The sequence below is a fragment of the Erythranthe guttata genome, chromosome 4, assembly GCF_056151865.1.
Source record: "Erythranthe guttata isolate IM_541 chromosome 4, IM_541, whole genome shotgun sequence".
Classification (NCBI taxonomy): Eukaryota; Viridiplantae; Streptophyta; class Magnoliopsida; order Lamiales; family Phrymaceae; genus Erythranthe; species Erythranthe guttata.
The window spans coordinates 1,097,118-1,117,487 of NC_142536.1; the positions used below are offsets into that span (position 1 = coordinate 1,097,118).

A 20,370-nucleotide genomic window follows, 5' to 3' on the forward strand; every position below is an offset into this window, starting at 1 on the left:
TTATTCCTCTTCTTTATTTATTTTCCGCCCCCCTTTACATAATAAGCAAAAAAGCAAAATTCTTTAGAGTGATAAATAAATTTGAAAAATAATGTTAATAATAGAATACATCAGCAGTAATTACTGTGTAATTGTGGAAAAGGTTAAAAAAAGTGGGAATCTCGAGATAATTTTAACATATACTAGTGTGTGTTGTCAAAAGAGAGTAAGGGACAAAAAAGTCAAAAGATAAATTAAAGGGATTCTCATGCTTCGTTTTCCCACTGCCCCCCCAACCAACAACTTATACACCGGTTTGTTGTGTGTTTCGCCCTATTTTTACCATCTTTTTTTAATTCATTTTCTTTAATTTATTATGTTTTTATTATTCACTTTTTAATACTAATCTCTCTATAATGATCAAGGTTATTTTAGTCTTTTTACTTTTTTTTTTTTAAATTGAAGAAATATTTATTAAAATTCTTAATGCTTGTGCAAGGTTGAAAACGAATGTGACTATTAAAGAAAAAATGTCTTTGAGTGAAAAAAAAAATGAATTTTGATATTTTATTTTAATATATATAATGTAATAATAAATAAAAAATAAAGAATGGTTGAAATGCAGGAACAACGTGGGCATGTTTAATAAACCTAAATGGCGGTCAGAAGAAGACCAAAAGCAGAAGAAAGAAAACAAGAAAAAAACACCAAATGAAGACAGGAGTGTACAGTCACGCGCATTTTATGTTAATTGCCGACTATCTCTTTAATGCACTTTTAATTAATTAATTAATTAATGCACTTTAATTAATATTAATATTATATTACATCGGGTTATATAATTTTTTTAAAGATTAGAAAAATGCAATGTTTCTTTACACGCGCGTACACACACACACAATGAACCAAGAACAACACTTTGAGGCTTGATTCATGCACTTGTGTACAGAGTTTCTTTTGTCTTCACACATATGGTAATGGGGTTTATGCTGTAATTATTTATTGTTAATATGAAGGTTAATTAAATACTTGGGACCATGTGCGCTTTGTGAAGAAAGTTGAATGGATACTTTAAAGTGGAATACATTTTATTTTCAAATTTACGTATATACCCTTGACCTTAAATTAATTTACATAGTTCTTTGTTTGGCCCGGTTTTAATTTTTAATTTTTGTCCCCCTTTTTCTTCTTTCAAATAATCCCTCCGTTCTTAAATATGTGTCGATTTTCTTCTTAACACAAGTCTTAAGAATCTCAATAGATATGTTTTGATTTTAGGAAAATAGATATAAACAGACAAAAACACTATTGTTTACTAATTTATGCAAATAGAGTACTGGAAAGTTAATAAGGATATAATTGAAAAATATGTAATTAATGCATCATTAGAATTGTAAAGTGACAGATATTATGAAATAAATGGAGTATTTTATCTGTTATATTAAAATGAAATAATATTATTTTCATTGTTAAAAACTTTAAAAAATAGCTAACAGGGTTAAGAAATAGGAAGAGACATGAAATAGAACAAGTGGATATTCCACATTTCCCATTAGATAAATCAACAAAAAGGACACAAAAGTCATCATATGTATTTCCAAAAAAATAAAAAAGTTGATTTATCGAGGTAAGAAACCCCATTTTACCCATATATATACCTACACCGTAAATTCTTCCCCTCACCCCTCTTTAATTGCCAAATAAATAAATAATTTTGAAAAAAAAAAAAAAAAAAAAAAAAGGAAAGGGCAAATGGAGGTGATAGTAAAGGACAAATGAGAAACAGTGAGTCAGTGAGAAAAAAAAAATAAGTGCAGAAATTGATTTGGTCTAAAAATGAATATATGAGTAATGAGTGTAGCTTTTTTTCCACTTGTTGGAATTGACCCCATTTTGCACAACAAGCCAAACCCTCTTCCCAGTTGTTGACCTAACACACTAAACTCCAAATTCTTTATTTAACATTATTCATTCTTTTTTTTTTTTATTCAAATGCATAAATGTTTAATAATATATATGGAGACAAAACTAACTCATATATGTGTCTATTTTGTGACCACGCCATCCACTTAAATCAATTATTTAAGGTTTGAATCTAGGAATTTTCAAATTAAGGATTTTAAATTCATATCAATAATTTTGTTGGCCTTTTTTGAATGGTTTTATTCTAATATATATTTTTATATTCTAACTTTTATAATAAATTGTATTTAGAGTTGTATCTTAAATTATTTTCTCAAAAATTTCCATCGTGGAAATCATTCCATTCAAATGCAATCATAAATGTAACTAGTTTAAGTCATACGATTTTTGAGATCCTACACCTGGTGAAATACACCATGTGGTTTTAAACCGTAGATCTGTATAAATAATTATCCACTAAGCACACATACATACAGGTGTGTGTTATTATGTATAGATCTATATAAAAACACATGGTGTATTTCACCGGATGTAGGTTATACAAAGCCTAAGTTATACTCTTTTAGTTAATCTATTTTCATTAATTAGTCCCTTTATTAAATAAAAATAAAATAAAATCATGCAATATTTGAAATCCCAAAACCATGATAAATTTATATTATTAATAAATTAGTTAGTTGGTTTAGGAAAATAGGAATACGAAATAAGTTTGCACCAATAGGATAACGACACGTGGAGGATAGGAGAGAGAAAGTGAGATGAATAGAGTAGGGGGTTTTAGCCTTTAGGGAAGGTGGAGCTATCACATTCACGGCAATATGTTGGGTGTGTGTGTGTGTGTGTGGCACATGCTTAGCCACCTCCATATACGACAAAATCCCCAACACATTGTCGCTCCACTTCTTCTTATTTAACTAATTAATTAAATAAAATTTACATTTTTCCTTTTATCCGAAAACTTTAAATTTATTATTGTCCTACCTATTGTTATTATTGTTATATACATATATATATATATATTATATAATGTTACATTAATTAAACAAAAACTAAAGTATTATAATTAGTTGGGTTTAATTAGGTAAAATTGGTATATTTTTTTTTTTTGAGTAATTCAAGTCATTACAAGGGGAAGTAGGGGAGGGGGGACTCGAACCCTAGACCTTTTACCCTATTGGTAAGGCTAGGTACCAACTCTTCTAACGAGGGTTGGTAAAATTGATATAAATTAACTGGGTTGATTTTACAACTTTGGAGTAATAATAAATAATAGTCGGGTTATTTTAAAGGTTTTTAGTATAGTTAAAATTACCATCATCTATGAATTGAAAGCCCATAAAATACAAATTTTATTTTAGGTCATTGCCCAATCAGTTGGGCCTTAGTCTTGGGTCGCCCTTTATTGTGTTTGCATGTTTGTAAACAACATAAATCAGAGTTTAATTTTAATTAAGTATGTTACGCGCGACGAGCATAGTGATTAAACTCTTACGAATTACATTATTATGAATTTATATGTAAAGAACATTTATTTTGTTCCTATAAGAATGATTTTGGTTCAACATTGAATTATAAATAGAATTTATGCAATAATTTGGTGATTTTGAAAAAATTGAAGGAAGATTCATACTAGAGTTGCCAAAGGTGGAAAAAATAATTTATTATTTATTTTTAATTTTAATTTATTTTTAAAACGCCTGTGGAAAGATAGTTGGGTGGCTTGTGTGAGGCCATTATCCAAAATAATGCACGTCTAAGGTTACGGAATCTTAGTATTACTATATTCCGGCATGGCCATTTTTATTTTTTTATTTTGTTTTTTTAATTTTGTATAAAACATTTCAGAAATAAATAAATAAATAAATAAAATGCCCACTAAAACTTGACCTTGTGAGTTGTGACAGACTGACATGCATCTGTATTAGTTATGTGTTTGGTTAAAATAGAAATTTTATAAAATATTTATTTATTTAAATTTATGAGCTTGATTAAAGTAGAAATTTGTAAATGTGAAATCGAAAAGGAGAGCTACAGAAAAAGTGAATCCCATCAAATTCCACAATGGGTAATAATGCATATCAAAAGATTTTAATTTTTTTTTTCCTTTTATAAAAAGAAAAAATTGGTAAAAAAATCTTTTCCTTGTGTAAGTGAAGAAAAGGTCTAATCAATCATCTGGATTTCTTGCTTGTTATGTTTCCTTTTAACCCCCACCAAACGAATCACATATATATTATTAGTAATATAAATGCTCTTATTCCATATTTAAATGGGAATGAAAATAAAATAAATTAACTTAATTATTCAATTTTATTTTTTTCAAAGTTTTTTTTTTCCAACAAATAAAAATGCTATTGAAATCTGATCGAATCGAAATCGACCGAATTTAGAATTTGTACATAAAAAGATTGTAATAGAACTAGTAATAAAAAAATTCAGATGTATTTTTGGTAATAAATTTCCAAAGAAAAAGGAAATCATGTCAATGGCTGCAAAATGTCAATATAATTAAAAGTAAGCCACGTTTCGATCTCTGAGGGTATCGAACCTCGCTTGTGGGCCCCGCACCACATTTCTCACACATCGCCAGGACCAAGTTGGGGCCCGCACATGACCAGCACGTGCCGATCAAAATTAATTTAAATTTTCCTACTAATTCACTTTTATACTCAGACAACGACAAAATTCAAAGACCCCCTCATAAACCTAAAAACGATAATTAACATAATTATATTAAAGTAATAATAATTAAATAATCGCAATAATAATAATAAATTGAAAGGAAAGCAAAGGTTGGCGGGCCCCACACCTCCGAGAGTTCTGACAAAAAACATGCCGTCACGCGCTTGACACTACGCGACAAAACACGTGTCACACCCCTGGTGGGAATGTGGTTTCTTGGAACGTGGGGGCTAATTTGGTCAATTCAAGTGAAGCGGGATGGTGCAGGTAGCGATTGAGGCCACGTGTCTCCGGTTGGCGTCTGCCGCACGCAGGAAATAATACTGTGGCCCGCCGAGAACTAATTTCTATGGACAGAGCTACTATGACTACTGCCAGGACATTATTTTCGGTCCAATACTTCACCGATTGAAACACATTTTTTTTCCTTCTTAATAGAAGTAGTATTTACTATTTATAGTGATAAATATTTCTTTTTATAGCACATCGAAATGATAATTCAATAATTTAAATGAATAATAAACTACGCAGTTCTTTAAATATTGATTGACGAATTCATTTAATGGTTCAATTATTTTAATTTCATAATTAAGACAATAGAATAAATAAATAAATATGCCATAGGTTGTAACTCACACAACCCTATAATATGGTTAAATATGTTGTCTGCATTCATTAACTCAAGCCTTTTGGAATTTATATAGTCTTTGACATTCATATACCCTTTATTATTATTAATATTTTTATTAAATTAATAATAATAATAATAATAATAATTTAGCATGAGTAAAATATTATTTAAATAAGATTATTAACACGAGATTAATACCATAATCAAATTAGCTATAAAAAGATAAAATCTTTAAATAAATAAAAATGTCCAATAAAATGAATAATCATAGACATTCATAGATAAAAGTGATAAATTAAGGGTGTTATTGGAAATTAACATTTAATAGTAATTTTAATTAATTAAATACACATAGGTAATGAAAAATAATAATAATGAGCACAATTGAAGGTAAATTAATAAATGGTGGGACCCAAGTGAAACAGTTTATTTCGGCCGCCCAACTTTGTCGTCTCTCTCGTCCTCGCCTTCTTCCCCCCTCCTCCTTCTCTTTCTCTCTCTAAAAATGCTCTCTCTCTCTCCCTCTCTCTCTCTCTCTCTCTCTCTTATCTAATACAGTAAATTCACGCGCTGCCTCCATTTTCCTCCCTCCTTTATCCAACTATTTTTAATTTTCTTTTTAAAGCTAAATTACTACTAAATATAATTATATCATCACCCCTACCCCCTCCCCACCTCACCCCCCCCACCCCCCCTCTTCTCTTGATCTTTTTTAGTTCTTCTGGGTGAGAAATCCTGAAGCCATCTGTCTCTGTGTATTTTTCAGAAGTGTCTTCTTCCTTTGTTTGTTCCTCAGAAAAAAAAGCACAATCATTATTAAGTAAGCAAAAGAGAAAAAAAAAAAAAAATTAAACTCCCATAAACACACACAGCTAAGTGTGTTCTGTAGGTGAAAAAAAAAACTCATCTTTTTTCCAGTGCGCCCTTTGTGGGAGATCAGCGAGCGAGATTTGGAAGGATTGAAACCCTATAATCAATCTCATGGCGGGTAGTAACGAAGTAAATGCTAACGAATCAAAGGTAAAATTATATACATATTCGCTTCCCTTTCTTGTTTTTTTTCTGAATTATTTCTTTTTTTCTTCGTGGTCCTCCGACAATTATTTTCTTTCCGGGACAAGGGGCCTTGATTTTTCTTCGTCTTTCTCCGTATTTTATCAATTTATCTTCTGGGTTATGCTTCTTTTTCCAGAAAGACTTCATTTTTTTCACCAAAGATGTCTGATTTTACTGTTAAAGATTCAATCTTTTTATTTTTTGATTGAGGGTTTTGAACTATGCTATATTTTCTTTCACCCCTCTTTAAAATCTCAATTTTTTTGTAAATTTTTAATTTTTTAACTTGGTCATGTAAATAGGTTTGTTTCTTTTGTGTTGGGTTTGTTTTAGGTAGTTTCTTAACTTCTTACCAATTTACTCTATCTTTACAGATTTGCATGTTGTATTTCCCCTTTCAGAATTTCCCCCTTTACTGCTGATTACCCTACCGTGTTCACACACTACTGATATATTTTGTTAGATGCTTGTGTGTACTGTGCTTAAAGAAAAATCAAATCTTTTGAACTCTGTTGTAAAAACTAAAGAAAAAAATCCCATCTTTTTTTTTAATGCAGAGAGTGGTTCCCCTCAATACATGGATTCTAATATCAAATTTCAAGCTAGCATACAACTTGCTCCGCCGCCCGGACGGCACATTTAACCGTGACCTAAATGAATACCTCGACAGAAAAGTCACCGCGAACGCGAACCCTGTCGATGGTGTCTACTCATTCGATGTTGTTGACCGGTCAACCAGCCTCCTCAACCGTGTTTATCTATCAGCCCGTGAAAACGGGGCTCACTGGGGTATAAACGAGCTCGAGAAGCCCTTGAGCACAACTGAAGTAATCCCTGTTATAGTCTTCTTCCACGGCGGGAGCTTCGTCCACTCCTCAGCCAATAGCGCAATCTACGACACCTTCTGCCGCCGCCTCGTCAGCACCTGCAAGGCGGCGGTTGTGTCGGTCAACTACCGCCGCTCGCCGGAGAATCGGTACCCTTGCGCGTACGACGACGGATGGACGGCGCTCAAGTGGGTCCAATCGAGGCTGTGGCTTAGGAGTGGCGCCCAATCTTCGAGGGTGCACGTTTACTTGGCCGGAGATAGCTCCGGCGGAAACATAGCCCACCACGTGGCGGTGAGGGCGGCGGAGGAAGGGGTTGAAGTAAAAGGGAATATTCTCTTGCACCCTCTGTTCGGTGGGCAAGAGAGGACCGAGTCGGAGAAGCTATTGGATGGGAAGTACTTTGTCAAGATTCAAGACAGGGATTGGTACTGGAGGGCGTACCTTCCGGAAGGTGAGGATAGAGACCACCCCGCGTGTAATGTGTTTGGCCCGAGGGGTAAAAGTGTCCAGGGCTTCGTTAATTTTCCGAAGAGCCTCGTTGTTGTGGCGGGATTGGATCTCCTTCAAGATTGGCAATTGAGGTACGTGGATGGGCTCGAGAAATCGGGGCAAGAAGTGAAATTGCTTTATCTCGAAAAGGCGACAATTGGATTCTACTTCTTGCCGAATAACGATCATTTCCATTCCTTAATGGACGAGATGAGAAGCTTCATCCACTCGTAATATTGTTAATACGTTTTCCTTTTTATTTTTATTTAACTTCGATATATAGGCGGCCGGTTTTATACGTATTAACTACGGAAGGGTTGACATTTTATGGTAGGATTGTATGGTTGTGTAGTTATTATATATGGTTTGTGTAGATTTTTATTCGGGTTTCTATTTCGGGTAACTTCGAATCGTTGTTTAACGACGTAGGGGTAGCGGGATTAGGGTTTCGAGATTTGGAAATCTTGATCCCTTTTTTTTTTTTTTTTTTTTTTTTTTTGTTGATGTGTTTATTTGGGGGGTTATTCTACCTAGTACATTGTGACCCCCCTTTTAGGATGTTATTATTATTGATGAAAAAGCTAATTCAGTAACATGGATTTTGGAAAATCCAATGCTGCTGTAATATATTGTACTTGATATTGATGCTACTATTACTCTAGTCATGTATAAATATTATTTTTGTTTTTTTATGTAAAAATTAATTTTTATTTTTCCAAAAAATAAATAAATAAAGGAAAATAAACAATAAGTATTTTATTTTATGTTAATCCAATCCAATGATGGATTAATATTGATGACCATAAAGAGAAGGAAAAGGAAAGAAAAGAATTTGTTGGTTTGTTTAAATTGGGAAACTGCTACAAAATAGGCAACAGCGTTTATTCGGGAAGTGGTGGACCAAAACGGCGTCCCGTTATGAAAAAGAAAAACAGAAACTCCGTCCCACCAACAACATCGCAATCTTTGCCAAAAGGACAAATGATTACACCTTACTCCAAAACAATGCTCATTTCACAATCATACATATGGAGTACATACATACTACCCTTGTTTTTATTATATTTATATATATATATACACTTTTATTTCTTCTAAATTGGTTTGAATAGTTATTAAATCACAATCAAGACTATTTATTTAAATAAATAATATTTAATGCTAATTAATGTAATTTATTATATTTTTTTATGGTATTCAAAGGGGGACCACTTTGAGAATATCCCCCCCCAAAAAAAACCCTTTTAAATTCTAGTTGTTGGGTTGGGATTTGCTTTTTTTTTTTTTTTTTTTTTTGTGGTTGCCACTAAGTAAATGGGTTGAAATGTAAAATAAAATAAAACAGCTAAGATTGGAAAAGGACACAAATTTGATAAAAATTAACACGTTTGACTTTTCTGCTTAGTGGTATGCCCTATGTTCTCAACAATGTCAAAAATTTATAATAATAAAATTAAATAGTAAATAATAAATATAAGTTTATTAAATAGTCATTGTTGTATGCATGTCTTATTATGGTTTGTCTTTTTTTGTTGGATTAGCTGGTTTCAATGTTTGAAAATTGTGGCAGGACAGGACAATAAGATGAGGTCATTGTCTTAAGTTTTGGAACTTATGTTTAAGACATAAAATATATATATATATATATATATATATATATATATATATATATATATATATATATATATATATATATATATATATATATATATATATATATATATATATATATATATATATGTATATATTTTTTTTTAGTTTGGTTGTCTATTTTGGCATTAATATAAATATTGTCATTGTTTGTGATTGAAATATTTGCGTGTTCATAAGTGACATAGAAGAAGCTTCCCTTGTACGCATATTATATTGTAACAATTTTTTTTGTATGCTTACATATTTAAACAATTTTCAGAAAACAAAATACCCGAAATAATAGGGATCGTTCAAACTTTCTAATTAAATATTTATCAATTACATAATTTTTTTTTTTAAATTATGATGCAACTTAAATAAAGGAAGTCAAATAAATATTAATTTTAATTTATTATTTAATTGAACATTGAAAGTGGGGAGTGGGAGTCTGAGAAGCATGCAGCTAAGTGGTCCATTAGGAGGGGCTAAATGCTAATGCAAATGGTCCAACAAAACCAAACGTGCAAGAAATTGCTTCAATTCAGAAAATAAATAAATAATATATTAAAAAAAAAAAGGTATTTTCATTTGACACTCAATTATAAGTATAATCAATAATTGTGTCTTTTCTCCTTTTATTTTCCCCCCTTTGATATTTGTCTTTTAGTGCCTTGAAAGACTATGTACTAAAAATAAATAATAAATATGCTCGCGAAATATTAATTATTAGTATTTGAATATGGGCTTTTTCGTTTACAATGGGCTGAAATAGTTACGGTTTCACTAATATTGCAATCCAAATGTTTATGAAATTGGACCATAATGTAATATTATTAGTATTAAAATTTTATGGATGAGTTCAAATGGAGCGCTCAAGGTGGGCCTTGGTTGACTTTGTTGGAATATAACAATATATATTATGGTATAACAATTTAGAAAATTCGAAATTGCAATTTTAGAATTTGGAATGAAAAAAGTTGTTTCAAAATTGGAATTCGAAAAATCCTATATTTTCTACTCATTTTGAAATACATAGTAATATAGATTGTAAGTGCCGATAAAATAGAATTTTTAGAACTAATTTCAGAAATTAAAATCAAAGTCATACATATCCAATTTCATCCAAAAAAATCCTAAAAGGCGAAATTTCTCGTCCCCGGTCTGATAGGTTTTGATAAATGAATGTAAATCATTGTAACTCAACGATCTTTTGTTATGGCAAACCTACACCTTGATGTCGAGAACCTTGCACCAACTTACGACTTCTGGAACCAGCTGAACTATACAGATAGGGGCGAAAAAGTAAATACACTAACATAAAATTTGATGTGGAGGTACTAATATATGAAGTGTGGTGTTTAGAAAATCACAAACAACTGTGAGGATGACACGTGGAAGTTTGCATAAGAAGATAGAAATCCACACATCTCGAATGAAGCACAAGCTCCCACGCTCATCAGTCACTCCCCGTGGGTCCCACATTCTTCGCAAAAACTCCCAAAATTCACAATCAATTTCTGCTGTTCAGCTCAGACCGAAACGAAGAAGATCAATTCAAAAAACTTTATCCAAACCCTAATCGATGTCAATCAATGATAATCTGAATTGTTCTATCTTCGTTGTCCTCTTTTTGAGAAGTCAGCGACAAGGTTTTTAACGGTGAGTCAAATTATGATTACAATTTACAGTCATGGCTTAATCTCTTGTGTTATGATCCTTGTTTGTCGAATTAATTCTCAAGGTTTTAATTGAAATCGATTTTTTGTTTTTTCTCGAAGGATTTGATTGATTGTAGCCAAACTCTACTGTACAATAATTGTGAGTTTTCGTGTTTATGGAGATACATTCATAAACCATTAAACCTAAACCAGTGGTGAAAGTTGATGTATATGATCAGTGAGTTACTGTACATGATCAGTGAGTCACTGTTTGGTGTTCATCTCCCGAGTTATTGGGGCTATGGATGATGGAATTCGCCCATGATGATAAAACCTATTATGAAATTAGTTTATGCTCTTTTTCAAATGTAATACTTTAATGAGTGCTGTAATTTACAGGTTTACGCTTGTAATTCGGTCGAGATACATGAAGAGCAAACTGCGACCGATGCCCAACACAGCTTAATAATATGCTATTTTCAGATCACGAAACCGACATTCAGAAAATGGGATATGCTTTTAGCAAATTGGAGGTGAATTCTGGAGTACTCGATGGCTCCAGTTCTACTAACGAGCCCGATAGACTTTCGAATTCCTCCGGCCATGATATTGCTCACCTGACGAAGCTTCGAACCGGGCCCCACGTAAATTTGAGCCGGGCTTTGCCAGGTCAGCGTGAGTTCCCCGTTTCGACGGTGAAGATGTTGGCTGGTCGTGAAGCAAATCTTTCCGGAAGAGGGAGATTCTCATCAGGAGACTGTCGTCATGTTTTGAGTAAATATTTGCCAGTTAATGGTCCGTGTGTTGTGGACCAAATGTCAAGTAGGGCTTACGTGTCACAATTCTCTGCCGATGGTTCGCTTTTTCTTGCTGCATTTCAGGTATTTATTATTACTTTATATTATGCTATAAAGAGCTTCTTCGAGATTTCCAACATAGTCGGTGCTTTATCAAGGTTTTAGGAACTTATGATGTTTAAGAGCTTAATTAAGGCCTTGTTTGATAGGTTTAACTAAGTTTTCATTTGATACTATAATTGATTCCCATGGTTTATTGTTGGCTCGCAACATAACCACGTAACTTTCTTGGTAATGGATCAAGCACAACAGCCTCGATATGATATATAATAGTGTTTGTTACGTTACAAATGGAGTGAAATAAATAATTCTCTATTTGGTAGCATTAGTTATTATGCATAGACAAATTTGGAAATCTCTTCAAACTAGCCCAAAATTTTTATAGATTACCTTGATTCCTAGTATTGAAATCTTCGATTTTGTGAAACAGGGAAGTCAAATTAGAATATATGATGTCGAAAGAGGATGGAAAGTTCAGAAGAATATTCTTGCAAGAAGTTTGAGGTGGACGATCACCGATACATGCCTGTCGCCTGATCAAAGACATCTTGTAAGCTCTCTCCTCATTTGTTGATTTCAAAAGCATGCAGATATTGCTTTTTAGATTTATATTGAAGTTATATGCAGCAATGTGCATAATTGTCTTTGCTTGTGCTGAGAATTGCAGATTTACGCTAGCATGTCGCCGATCGCCCATATTGTCAACGTTGGATCTTCCACTAAAGATTCTCACGCAAATGTTACTGTATGAAGTTCAAGTACCTTCAATTTTAATTCAAAGAGTTTTGGCCAAAAAATCCTGTAATGTTGATGAAGACTGGCATTTTTTACTCTGCAGGAAGTACATGAGGGTTTTGATTTCTCCTCTCCTAATGAAAGTGGATATTCTTTCGGAATATTCTCTCTGAAATTTTCGACCGATGGGCGAGAAGTTGTTGCTGGAGGCAGCGATGGAAATATATATGTTTACGACCTCGAAGCAAAAAAACTCTCTCTTCAAATCTCGGCACATGTGGTACAGTTTGTCATTGCTGTAAAATTTGAAAATCTCGTTTATTTTCCAACCAACTTAGCCTCTCGGAAAAAAAATATCCACTCAGATAATTATTTGAGGATCTGTGCATAAGTAGATTGTTGTATTAAACGACAGAAATTATGCATAATCAGTATTTTTTCCTTTTCACGCAGTCTGATGTAAACTCTGTATGCTTTGCTGATGAAAGCAGCCATCTCATTTATTCTGGAAGTGATGACAATTTCTGTAAGGTACGAGTCCTATATACTTCTCTCTACCTTTTTTCTTTTAAGATTAAAACATAAATAAATAAATAAAATTTCGTCTCTATCAAAATTTGGTTATTGGTTCTAGGTTTGGGATAGACGATGCTTTAGAGCTAGAGGTAAACCTGCAGGGGTGCTTATGGGCCACCTTGAAGGGATCACATTTATCGATAGCCGTGGAGATGGTCGATATCTAATATCCAACGGCAAAGATCAATCCATCAAATTGTGGGATATCCGTAAAATGTCCTCCGATGCTACTTGGTATGATTACTTTCGAGACTTTTGCTACTTTACTGTCTTGATATCTTGATTATTTATTAACTTGTATAATAATATAAATATTACAAATGTATTTGGTCGAACTGACGGTTTATCCATTTTCATGATTCAGTTATCAAAGATACAGGAATTATGAATGGGATTACAGATGGATGGACTACCCTCCTCAAGCAAGAGACTTGAAGCATCCGTACGATCAATCAGTAGCTACATATAAAGGCCATTCCGTCTTACGCACTCTAATTCGTTGTTACTTCTCGCCAGAATCTAGGTAACGACACCCCCCCCCCCCTCCCACCCCCACCCCCACCCCACCCACCCCTCTTACATCAATATTATCGGAGCATTATCAGAATTAACATTTTTATTTTCTTACACCAATTTACAGCACCGGCCAGAAGTACATCTACACCGGTTCTCATGATTCTTGCATCTATATTTATGATTTGGTATGTGCTAAATATATTCTGATTGTTTTAAAAAAAAACCCATTTATGTAATCCTTTTTATGATCGAAAATCAAATTATCAGAAATAAGCTATAATGAAAATTGATCAGGTGAGTGGAGCTCAAGTTGCGAAGCTGCAACACCATAAATCGACGGTGAGAGATTGTAGTTGGCACCCGAATTATCCGACACTGGTTAGCTCTTCTTGGGATGGAGATATCGTCAAGTGGGAATTCCCTGGAAACGGAGAGGCCCCGTCACCTGCTAACAAGAAGATACTTCGAAGGAGACATTTTTACTAAGATATACACACAACCCCTTTTGTAAGTTCATATGTATGATATGACAGTACCGTAATTAATGTTGTAATATTTCTCAGATTATTATATCAATAACGTCGAATAAGGGAATTTTTTTTTTAAAAGAAATAATGCAAAGGGAAATGTACATATAGACGAAGACGAATACTAAGAACTATTTCTTTACGTTATGATTTACACATAATCATACACAAAATTGAGATTAAAAGTAATTAACTATATAACTAATGAGAGTCCCACCCACTAATCGGAGATGGGCACATGTTAATGTACAATTATGATTGTACCTTGAATTCTAATTTATTTACACAAAAGCCCAAGAAGAATGATTGTCCTTTATTTCAGCCCCACGTTCCCTTTCCCGGGAACAACCTTCCACCCAATCTTAGTTCAGTTAATCAAATCTTAATCTTGCTTTTCCGTGATTTATAGATATTTTTCACTTTAATATATTATTATAATTAATCACCATTGAATTTTAATTAGTATTTAATTAGAACTTTGATATTCCCGATGAACACTTCCAACTCAAAGTAATAGTTTACATCTATAAAGAGCACATAGCTTTGAGTAACATAGGCATTTTATTTGTTGCTTACTTTGCTAAACCATCATTAATTTAATACTTAATATGACATTAAAGAAAATCTTAGGTGCTTTGCTTAATCTCTTTCTTTTTTGACCGTCAAGATCTTGTTTAACAAACGAAACGATTCCTCAGTCAAATGAAGAGGACAAAAAGGTTATTATCTCACCCTCAACACTAACACTACTTTATTTTAATTAATTAAAACATTTCATAAAGTGAAAAAACCAAAACCCAAAACGACAAGCTTCAAGCTTAATCATCCTCAACCACTACTCTACATCACATGATCAAATTTCCGAAACCACCCCGAAAAATCGATTCGTATCCCACAAAACCGATTCCTATTGAATCGACTTATAGTCAACGGGATGGGTCGGATCGGGTCGGGATATTAACGGGCCGGGAACCGGGCCCTATTGTCTAACCACTAAACCACTAAAGACAAATGGAACAACTGATTCAACTTTTGTCAGATTATCTTAATTAATTCTCCGACAATCCCCAACGTCTTCTGATACTAAACAGTCTTTAGTCTTTACCCAAATGGAAAAAGCAACAAAAAGAAGAAGCAAAACTCAATGATTTGGACGTACAATCCCTAATGCACCAAGTACAATCGATCCCCACACATTTAGTTCCAAAATAGTTAACTAATAAACAACAAATATAATAATTTATATATTATATTAATATCAAAAAGTATTCTAATTACAAAAAAGATTAGTAACCAAAACATAATCGCAGAAGCTCCATAAGAGTGTATTTTTTCTGATTCAATTTATCCACAGTTGAGATTTGATATTTTTGAAGTACCCCCAATATTATATAATAAAAATTAATAAATAACCCCCAAAAAATAAAGAGTGAATTCCCCATCTTACCCTTTCCACTGAATGCATTGTGAAGTAGGCCTTGTTTTCTGCCGCCCAGCTCTCAAAGGGCAGGGCGTCTGTACGGGCAGGACCATGCAGTTATACTGTAGACACAGCGACGTGCTTAGTGGAATCTCCACCGTTGGATTAATCTCGATCCCCGTTAAGTAATTATGCTGCAGATACAGTAACTCTATGCCAGCTGATAAAACCCGGTCCACGAAACTGGCCGGCACCTGACCCGTGAACCGGTTGTTGTTCAGGTATAGCTTCTGAACCGTCGAGAACATTGGGGATATTTCGCCTGACAGCTGGTTGTAGCTGAGATCCACGGCCGGGATCGCCACTAGATTTTCCGGCTGGACCGGACCGGAGAACTGGTTCCGCTGCAGCTGGAGGCTGGTGATTGGGAAAGTGAATATAATGCCCGGGATGCAGCCGGTGAACCGGTTCAGACTCAGGTCTATGTAGTTTAACCGGTTTAGATGGGACAATGGCTTGTCCACCGGACCGGTGAGCCGGTTCCACGATAAGGAAAGGTACTCCAGAGAAGACGGGAGTCCGTGCGGGGAAAGCCAACCGGAGAGGTCGTTGTGCTTTAAATCGAGCCGAGTTAGGGTTTGAGAAACAAATGGCGGAACCGAACCGCTGAGGCGGTTGTGGCAGAGGATGACATTGGACAACGCCGGTAGGTTTCCGACGGCGGACGGGATGCTTCCGGTGAGCTGATTGAAGCTGAGATCGAGAGTCCGTAGCCCTCGGAGCTGGCCGAAACTCGCCGGAATGTCGCCGGAGATAAAGTTACGGCTGATAGCTAAAAACCGCAGGTACTTGAGCTGAGAGAAAGTGTGGGGCAAAGACCCCATTATCCGACCCGGAACGATGGTTAACTCCGCCAGAGCAGAGAGTTTGCCGAATGCCGGGTCGAGCCTACCCGAAAGACCGGGCGACCCGGCCCGAGGATCGCCGAGATTGAGGGCAACAACCCTATCACCGTCGCAGTAAACGCCGGCGAAATTACAGGGGTCGGAAGTGAAATCCCAGGAAGCAAAGTAATTAGAGCCGGGCATATCGGTCAACCTCTTCCGAATCGATTGCAATGCGAGGAAATCAACCGGGTCCAGCATTGCTTGGGCGGCGAAAACAAATTGGGATAAAATCAGAAAAACAGAGGCGCCGGAAATTCTCATCAACAAACACTTCATATTTGAATTCTAATTTTGCCTGTTGATGAGCTGCACAAATCGAAGAAGAAGGGGGTGTTTATATACTGGATTTCTTAAAGAGCTTTCCGTGAAGCTTTAATGGAGGACAGCATCAAAAGTTGGAGACAGATGTAAATAAATATAGAGGGGGAGTGGCTTCACATGAAAGTAAACGATGAATGGTACGGATTCAAGCATCGATTTCGTGTGTAGCTTGTTCGGCAAGATGGAGAAAAAAAAATGGAGAAAGTGCAGAAGGTTTTAGGTTTTCTACTGTGTGTTGTGTGTGTGTGTGTGGAAATTGGTGCAAAAAAAATGACAGGCTATTCTATTCATATTCTCGGTGAAGTTTCTTAATTTTGGGTTTAGGGGTTTAATTTTTGGGTTAGTTATAATTAATTGCTTTGATTAGTAAGAGCGGCTTGGAGCGGCGAACGGTTGTCCGAGCCTGGGAGGGGGATGAGGCTCGGAGTGACAGATAAGCAGGTTCGGTTTGCGCGGGTGGGGGTTTTACGGGAAGCACGTGACGGTTTGGTCGATCGGGGGTGTCTTTTTTTTAATTTCCCTTTTTTCTTTTTGACTGAAAAAAAGAAAAATAAAAAATAGGGGGATGGTGGATGGTAGACCTGACCACGGTTCGGTTCGGTTCCGGTTCCGGTTCCGAACCGCCGGTTCCGGTTCTGATTTTGGAGGAACCGGAACCGAACCGAAAAAATCCGGTTCCTTGCGGTTCGGTTCCTAACCGGTTCCGGTTCGGTTCCCGGTTAGAACCGGTAGAACCGCCGGTTCTTAATAATACTTTATATATATAGATATATATATATATATATATATATATATATATATACATATATATATATATATATATACTTAAAAACTTAAAAAAAACCAATTTTATAAATAGTTTTTTTTTTTTTTAAGTAGAAAGTATATTTAAAAACTTAAATTTTTTTCTTAATACTTAAATATATATATATATATATATATATAGAGAGAGAGAGAGATACAGAGAAAAAACATATACATACATATAGATATATATATAGATATATATATTACATACAGATATATATATATATATATATATAAATATATATACAGAGAGAGATATATATAGATATATATATATATATATATATATATATATATATATATATATATATATATATATATATATATATATATATATATATATAGATATATATACACGGATATATACATATAAATATATATACAGAGATATATATATATAAATATATTAATTTTTTTTTGTTTTTTTTTTTATAAAAACCGGTTCAAACGGTTAGAACCGCGGTTCTAACCGTCGGTTCCCGGTTCCAAAAATGAGGAACCGGAACCGAACCGGTTTTTTCGGTTCCGGTTCCGGTTCCGGTCAAACCGGTTCCGGTTCGGTTCTAAAACCGTTGACCCCGGTTCGGTTCCGGTTCCGGTTCCGGTTCTAACCGAACCGGTGGTCAGGTCTAGTGGATGGTGACATGTGGAGGCACGTAATTAATGTGACCACGTAATAAGATGATGCCACGTAATAGGGCGGAAGTACAGCTGGAGGTGGTGGTCCTATCGAGTTCTGCTTTTATCTCGTGTTTCGCGGTCCACAGTACTGTGTAGTGTTCCCGTCTCGTGTTGTTATGGTACAGTGGTTACAGAGAGGAGAATGGGATGGATACTTGGGAATCAAGTCTATCTAATTTCTATTATGGTTGACTAAAGTACAAATAAAAGGAATATTAATTTGTTTGGGCCATTTGTTTTAACTGAAATGCTAATTGTAGCGGGACTTTTACTGAAATTGGCTTATTTGCAGCGGTAGCCTCATTTGTCAATTTTCTAACTTTTCAAAAAAACCGAAACGCTCTCAACCAAAAAAAATCGAAAACTTAGAATTTGAAGCTCGTTCGACAAATTCAAAAACGAACAACGAATTCTTCAATGGCTGACCCGAATAACTTTTATATGGTAAAAAGAAAGAAAATAAAAATTAAAAGTTGATATAATCGTGCTATACAGCACGAGAAGTATCAAAAATGGGGAAAATATTGGAGTTACCCGTGCTGTACAGCACGAGAACTTGCATATCAATTTTCAATTTTTTTTTTTTTTTGTATTATTAATTTTTATATTCCTTTGTATTATTATTTTTTATAATTTGGTAGGGTGATGATGGTGATTTTGACGAAAAATTTGATGATGAATGTACAAACGAGTACAATAATCCGAATATGTGTTATCATGTTCCTCAAATAATTAGAAAATTCGATATTTAGAAAAAAATATTAAAAAAAAAAATATTAAAACTTTAAGTTCCCGTTCTGCAGAACACGGGAACTTGAATAATCTTCAAGTTCCGGTGTTCTGCAGAACGGGAACCTCATGTTTTTTGAGTCCTCCGTTCTGTAGAACACGGGAACATGAAGATTATTCAAGTTCTCGTGTTCTACAACACGGGTGATTCATATCTAAATTTTTTTTTATTTTTTTTCCGAAAATAAAAATTCAAAAAACCGTTTTCTGGAGCACGAAAATTTGAATCTCCCGTTTTCTGGAGCACGAAAACTCGAAGAAAATTCAAGTTCCCGTGCTCTGCAGAACGGAGGTTTCAAGCCGTTTGAAGCTCACGTTCTGCAGAGCACGGAAACTTGAATTTTCTACGAGTTTTCGTGCTCCAGAAAACGGGAGATTCAATTTTTTTTTTCGAAATTCGAATTTCTAGAGAGTGTTTGGAATAGGAGAGAGAAATTGGAAAAAAAATTAAATGAAAAAGGTACCGCTGCAAATAAGCCAATTTCAGTAAAAGTCCCGCTGCAAATAGCAAAACCCTTATTTTAAATTGCAATTCTAATCCAAAACTACAGTTCCTTTTTATTTGTTTATTATTATTATTATTATTATTATTATTGAAAATTACTAGACATAGAAATGCATTATATTTCACATGTTGATGAATAAATTCATAGCATATGAAGAGGGTGGGTCAAAGTTTTAATGAAAAATAATATATATATGTAATATTTTATTATAGTATATATCTAATATATATTCCCTCATTTTGTTTTATGAAAATGTTATAATTTGAGTATAACGAAAAAGTAAGGCCACATAAATCAATAAATATAAAACTCAATTTTATCCGAAATTCGATCACTTTTCCTGAGGCTAAGTGAGTTTCATAAATAAATAAATAAATACAAATAGTAAATAAATATATATATGTCAGTATCAAGACATTCAATTCATTTGGCAAATTTCAATTTTTGTAATTTACGATTTGAACAAGAAATTAAATGCAGTCCAATTTATTTGTTCCTTTCAATTAGATTGATCAATTTCTGTCACTTTTTTTAGGTGAAAAGACAAAATTAATTTGGATTTATTTATTTATTTATGTTATTTTCGTATAAGTTAAGTAATATTTTATAGACGATGACAAATATTGTGAGTGCTATAGTAATTTTTGCTTCAATTTTTCACCCTCTAAAAGACTAAAACTAGTACATTGTTATTTTAGTAACTAAATTAGAAATAATTATGGTCCATCCATAGCACGTGTTCACACCAGTATGCTATATTTAGGCCTCACGGCCCACTTAGCTATAATGCTAATACCAACCATCTAAG

At 34.0% G+C, this 20,370-nt stretch overlaps 3 protein-coding genes across 3 annotated transcripts; 2 read left to right on the forward strand and 1 right to left on the reverse strand.

Moving 5' to 3' along the window:
• The first annotated feature begins 5,672 nt into the window (after positions 1-5,672).
• Positions 5,673-8,290, forward strand: LOC105953639 (gibberellin receptor GID1B). The gene is made up of 2 exons (XM_012977316.2): positions 5,673-6,235; positions 6,829-8,290. Exons 1-2 carry the CDS (start codon positions 6,197-6,199, stop codon positions 7,822-7,824), a joined length of 1,035 nt encoding a protein of 344 aa, XP_012832770.1. The 5' UTR covers positions 5,673-6,196; the 3' UTR covers positions 7,825-8,290.
• Positions 8,291-10,590: 2,300 nt separating this feature from the next.
• On the forward strand, positions 10,591-14,176 carry LOC105953629 (transducin family protein / WD-40 repeat family protein). The gene is made up of 10 exons (XM_012977306.2): positions 10,591-10,881; positions 11,280-11,761; positions 12,168-12,287; positions 12,405-12,482; positions 12,576-12,752; positions 12,926-13,003; positions 13,107-13,282; positions 13,413-13,571; positions 13,689-13,749; positions 13,859-14,176. The coding sequence occupies exons 2-10, from the start codon at positions 11,351-11,353 to the stop codon at positions 14,048-14,050; spliced, it is 1,452 nt and encodes a 483-aa protein (XP_012832760.2). The 5' UTR covers positions 10,591-10,881; positions 11,280-11,350; the 3' UTR covers positions 14,051-14,176.
• Positions 14,177-15,308: 1,132 nt separating this feature from the next.
• On the reverse strand, positions 15,309-17,095 carry LOC105953622 (RNI-like superfamily protein). Its single transcript, XM_012977299.2, has one exon. The coding sequence runs from the start codon at positions 16,732-16,734 to the stop codon at positions 15,535-15,537; it is 1,200 nt and encodes a 399-aa protein (XP_012832753.1). The 5' UTR covers positions 16,735-17,095; the 3' UTR covers positions 15,309-15,534.
• Positions 17,096-20,370: the final 3,275 nt, after the last annotated feature.

Excerpts from the sequence above, each read along its gene's own strand:
- LOC105953639 (XM_012977316.2), top strand. The coding sequence starts at position 6,197 with ATGGCGGGTAGTAACGAAGTAAATGCTAACGAATCAAAG. Across the intron at positions 6,236-6,828 it reads TAAATGCTAACGAATCAAAG|AGAGTGGTTCCCCTCAATAC; the intron begins GTAAAATTATAT and ends TTTTTAATGCAG.
- LOC105953629 (XM_012977306.2), top strand. The coding sequence starts at position 11,351 with ATGCTATTTTCAGATCACGAAACCGACATTCAGAAAATGGGATATGCT. Across the intron at positions 12,483-12,575 it reads ATTCTCACGCAAATGTTACT|GAAGTACATGAGGGTTTTGA; the intron begins GTATGAAGTTCA and ends TTTACTCTGCAG. Across the intron at positions 13,283-13,412 it reads ATGTCCTCCGATGCTACTTG|TTATCAAAGATACAGGAATT; the intron begins GTATGATTACTT and ends TTCATGATTCAG.
- LOC105953622 (XM_012977299.2), bottom strand. The coding sequence starts at position 16,734 with ATGAAGTGTTTGTTGATGAGAATTTCCGGCGCCTCTGTTTTTCTGATT.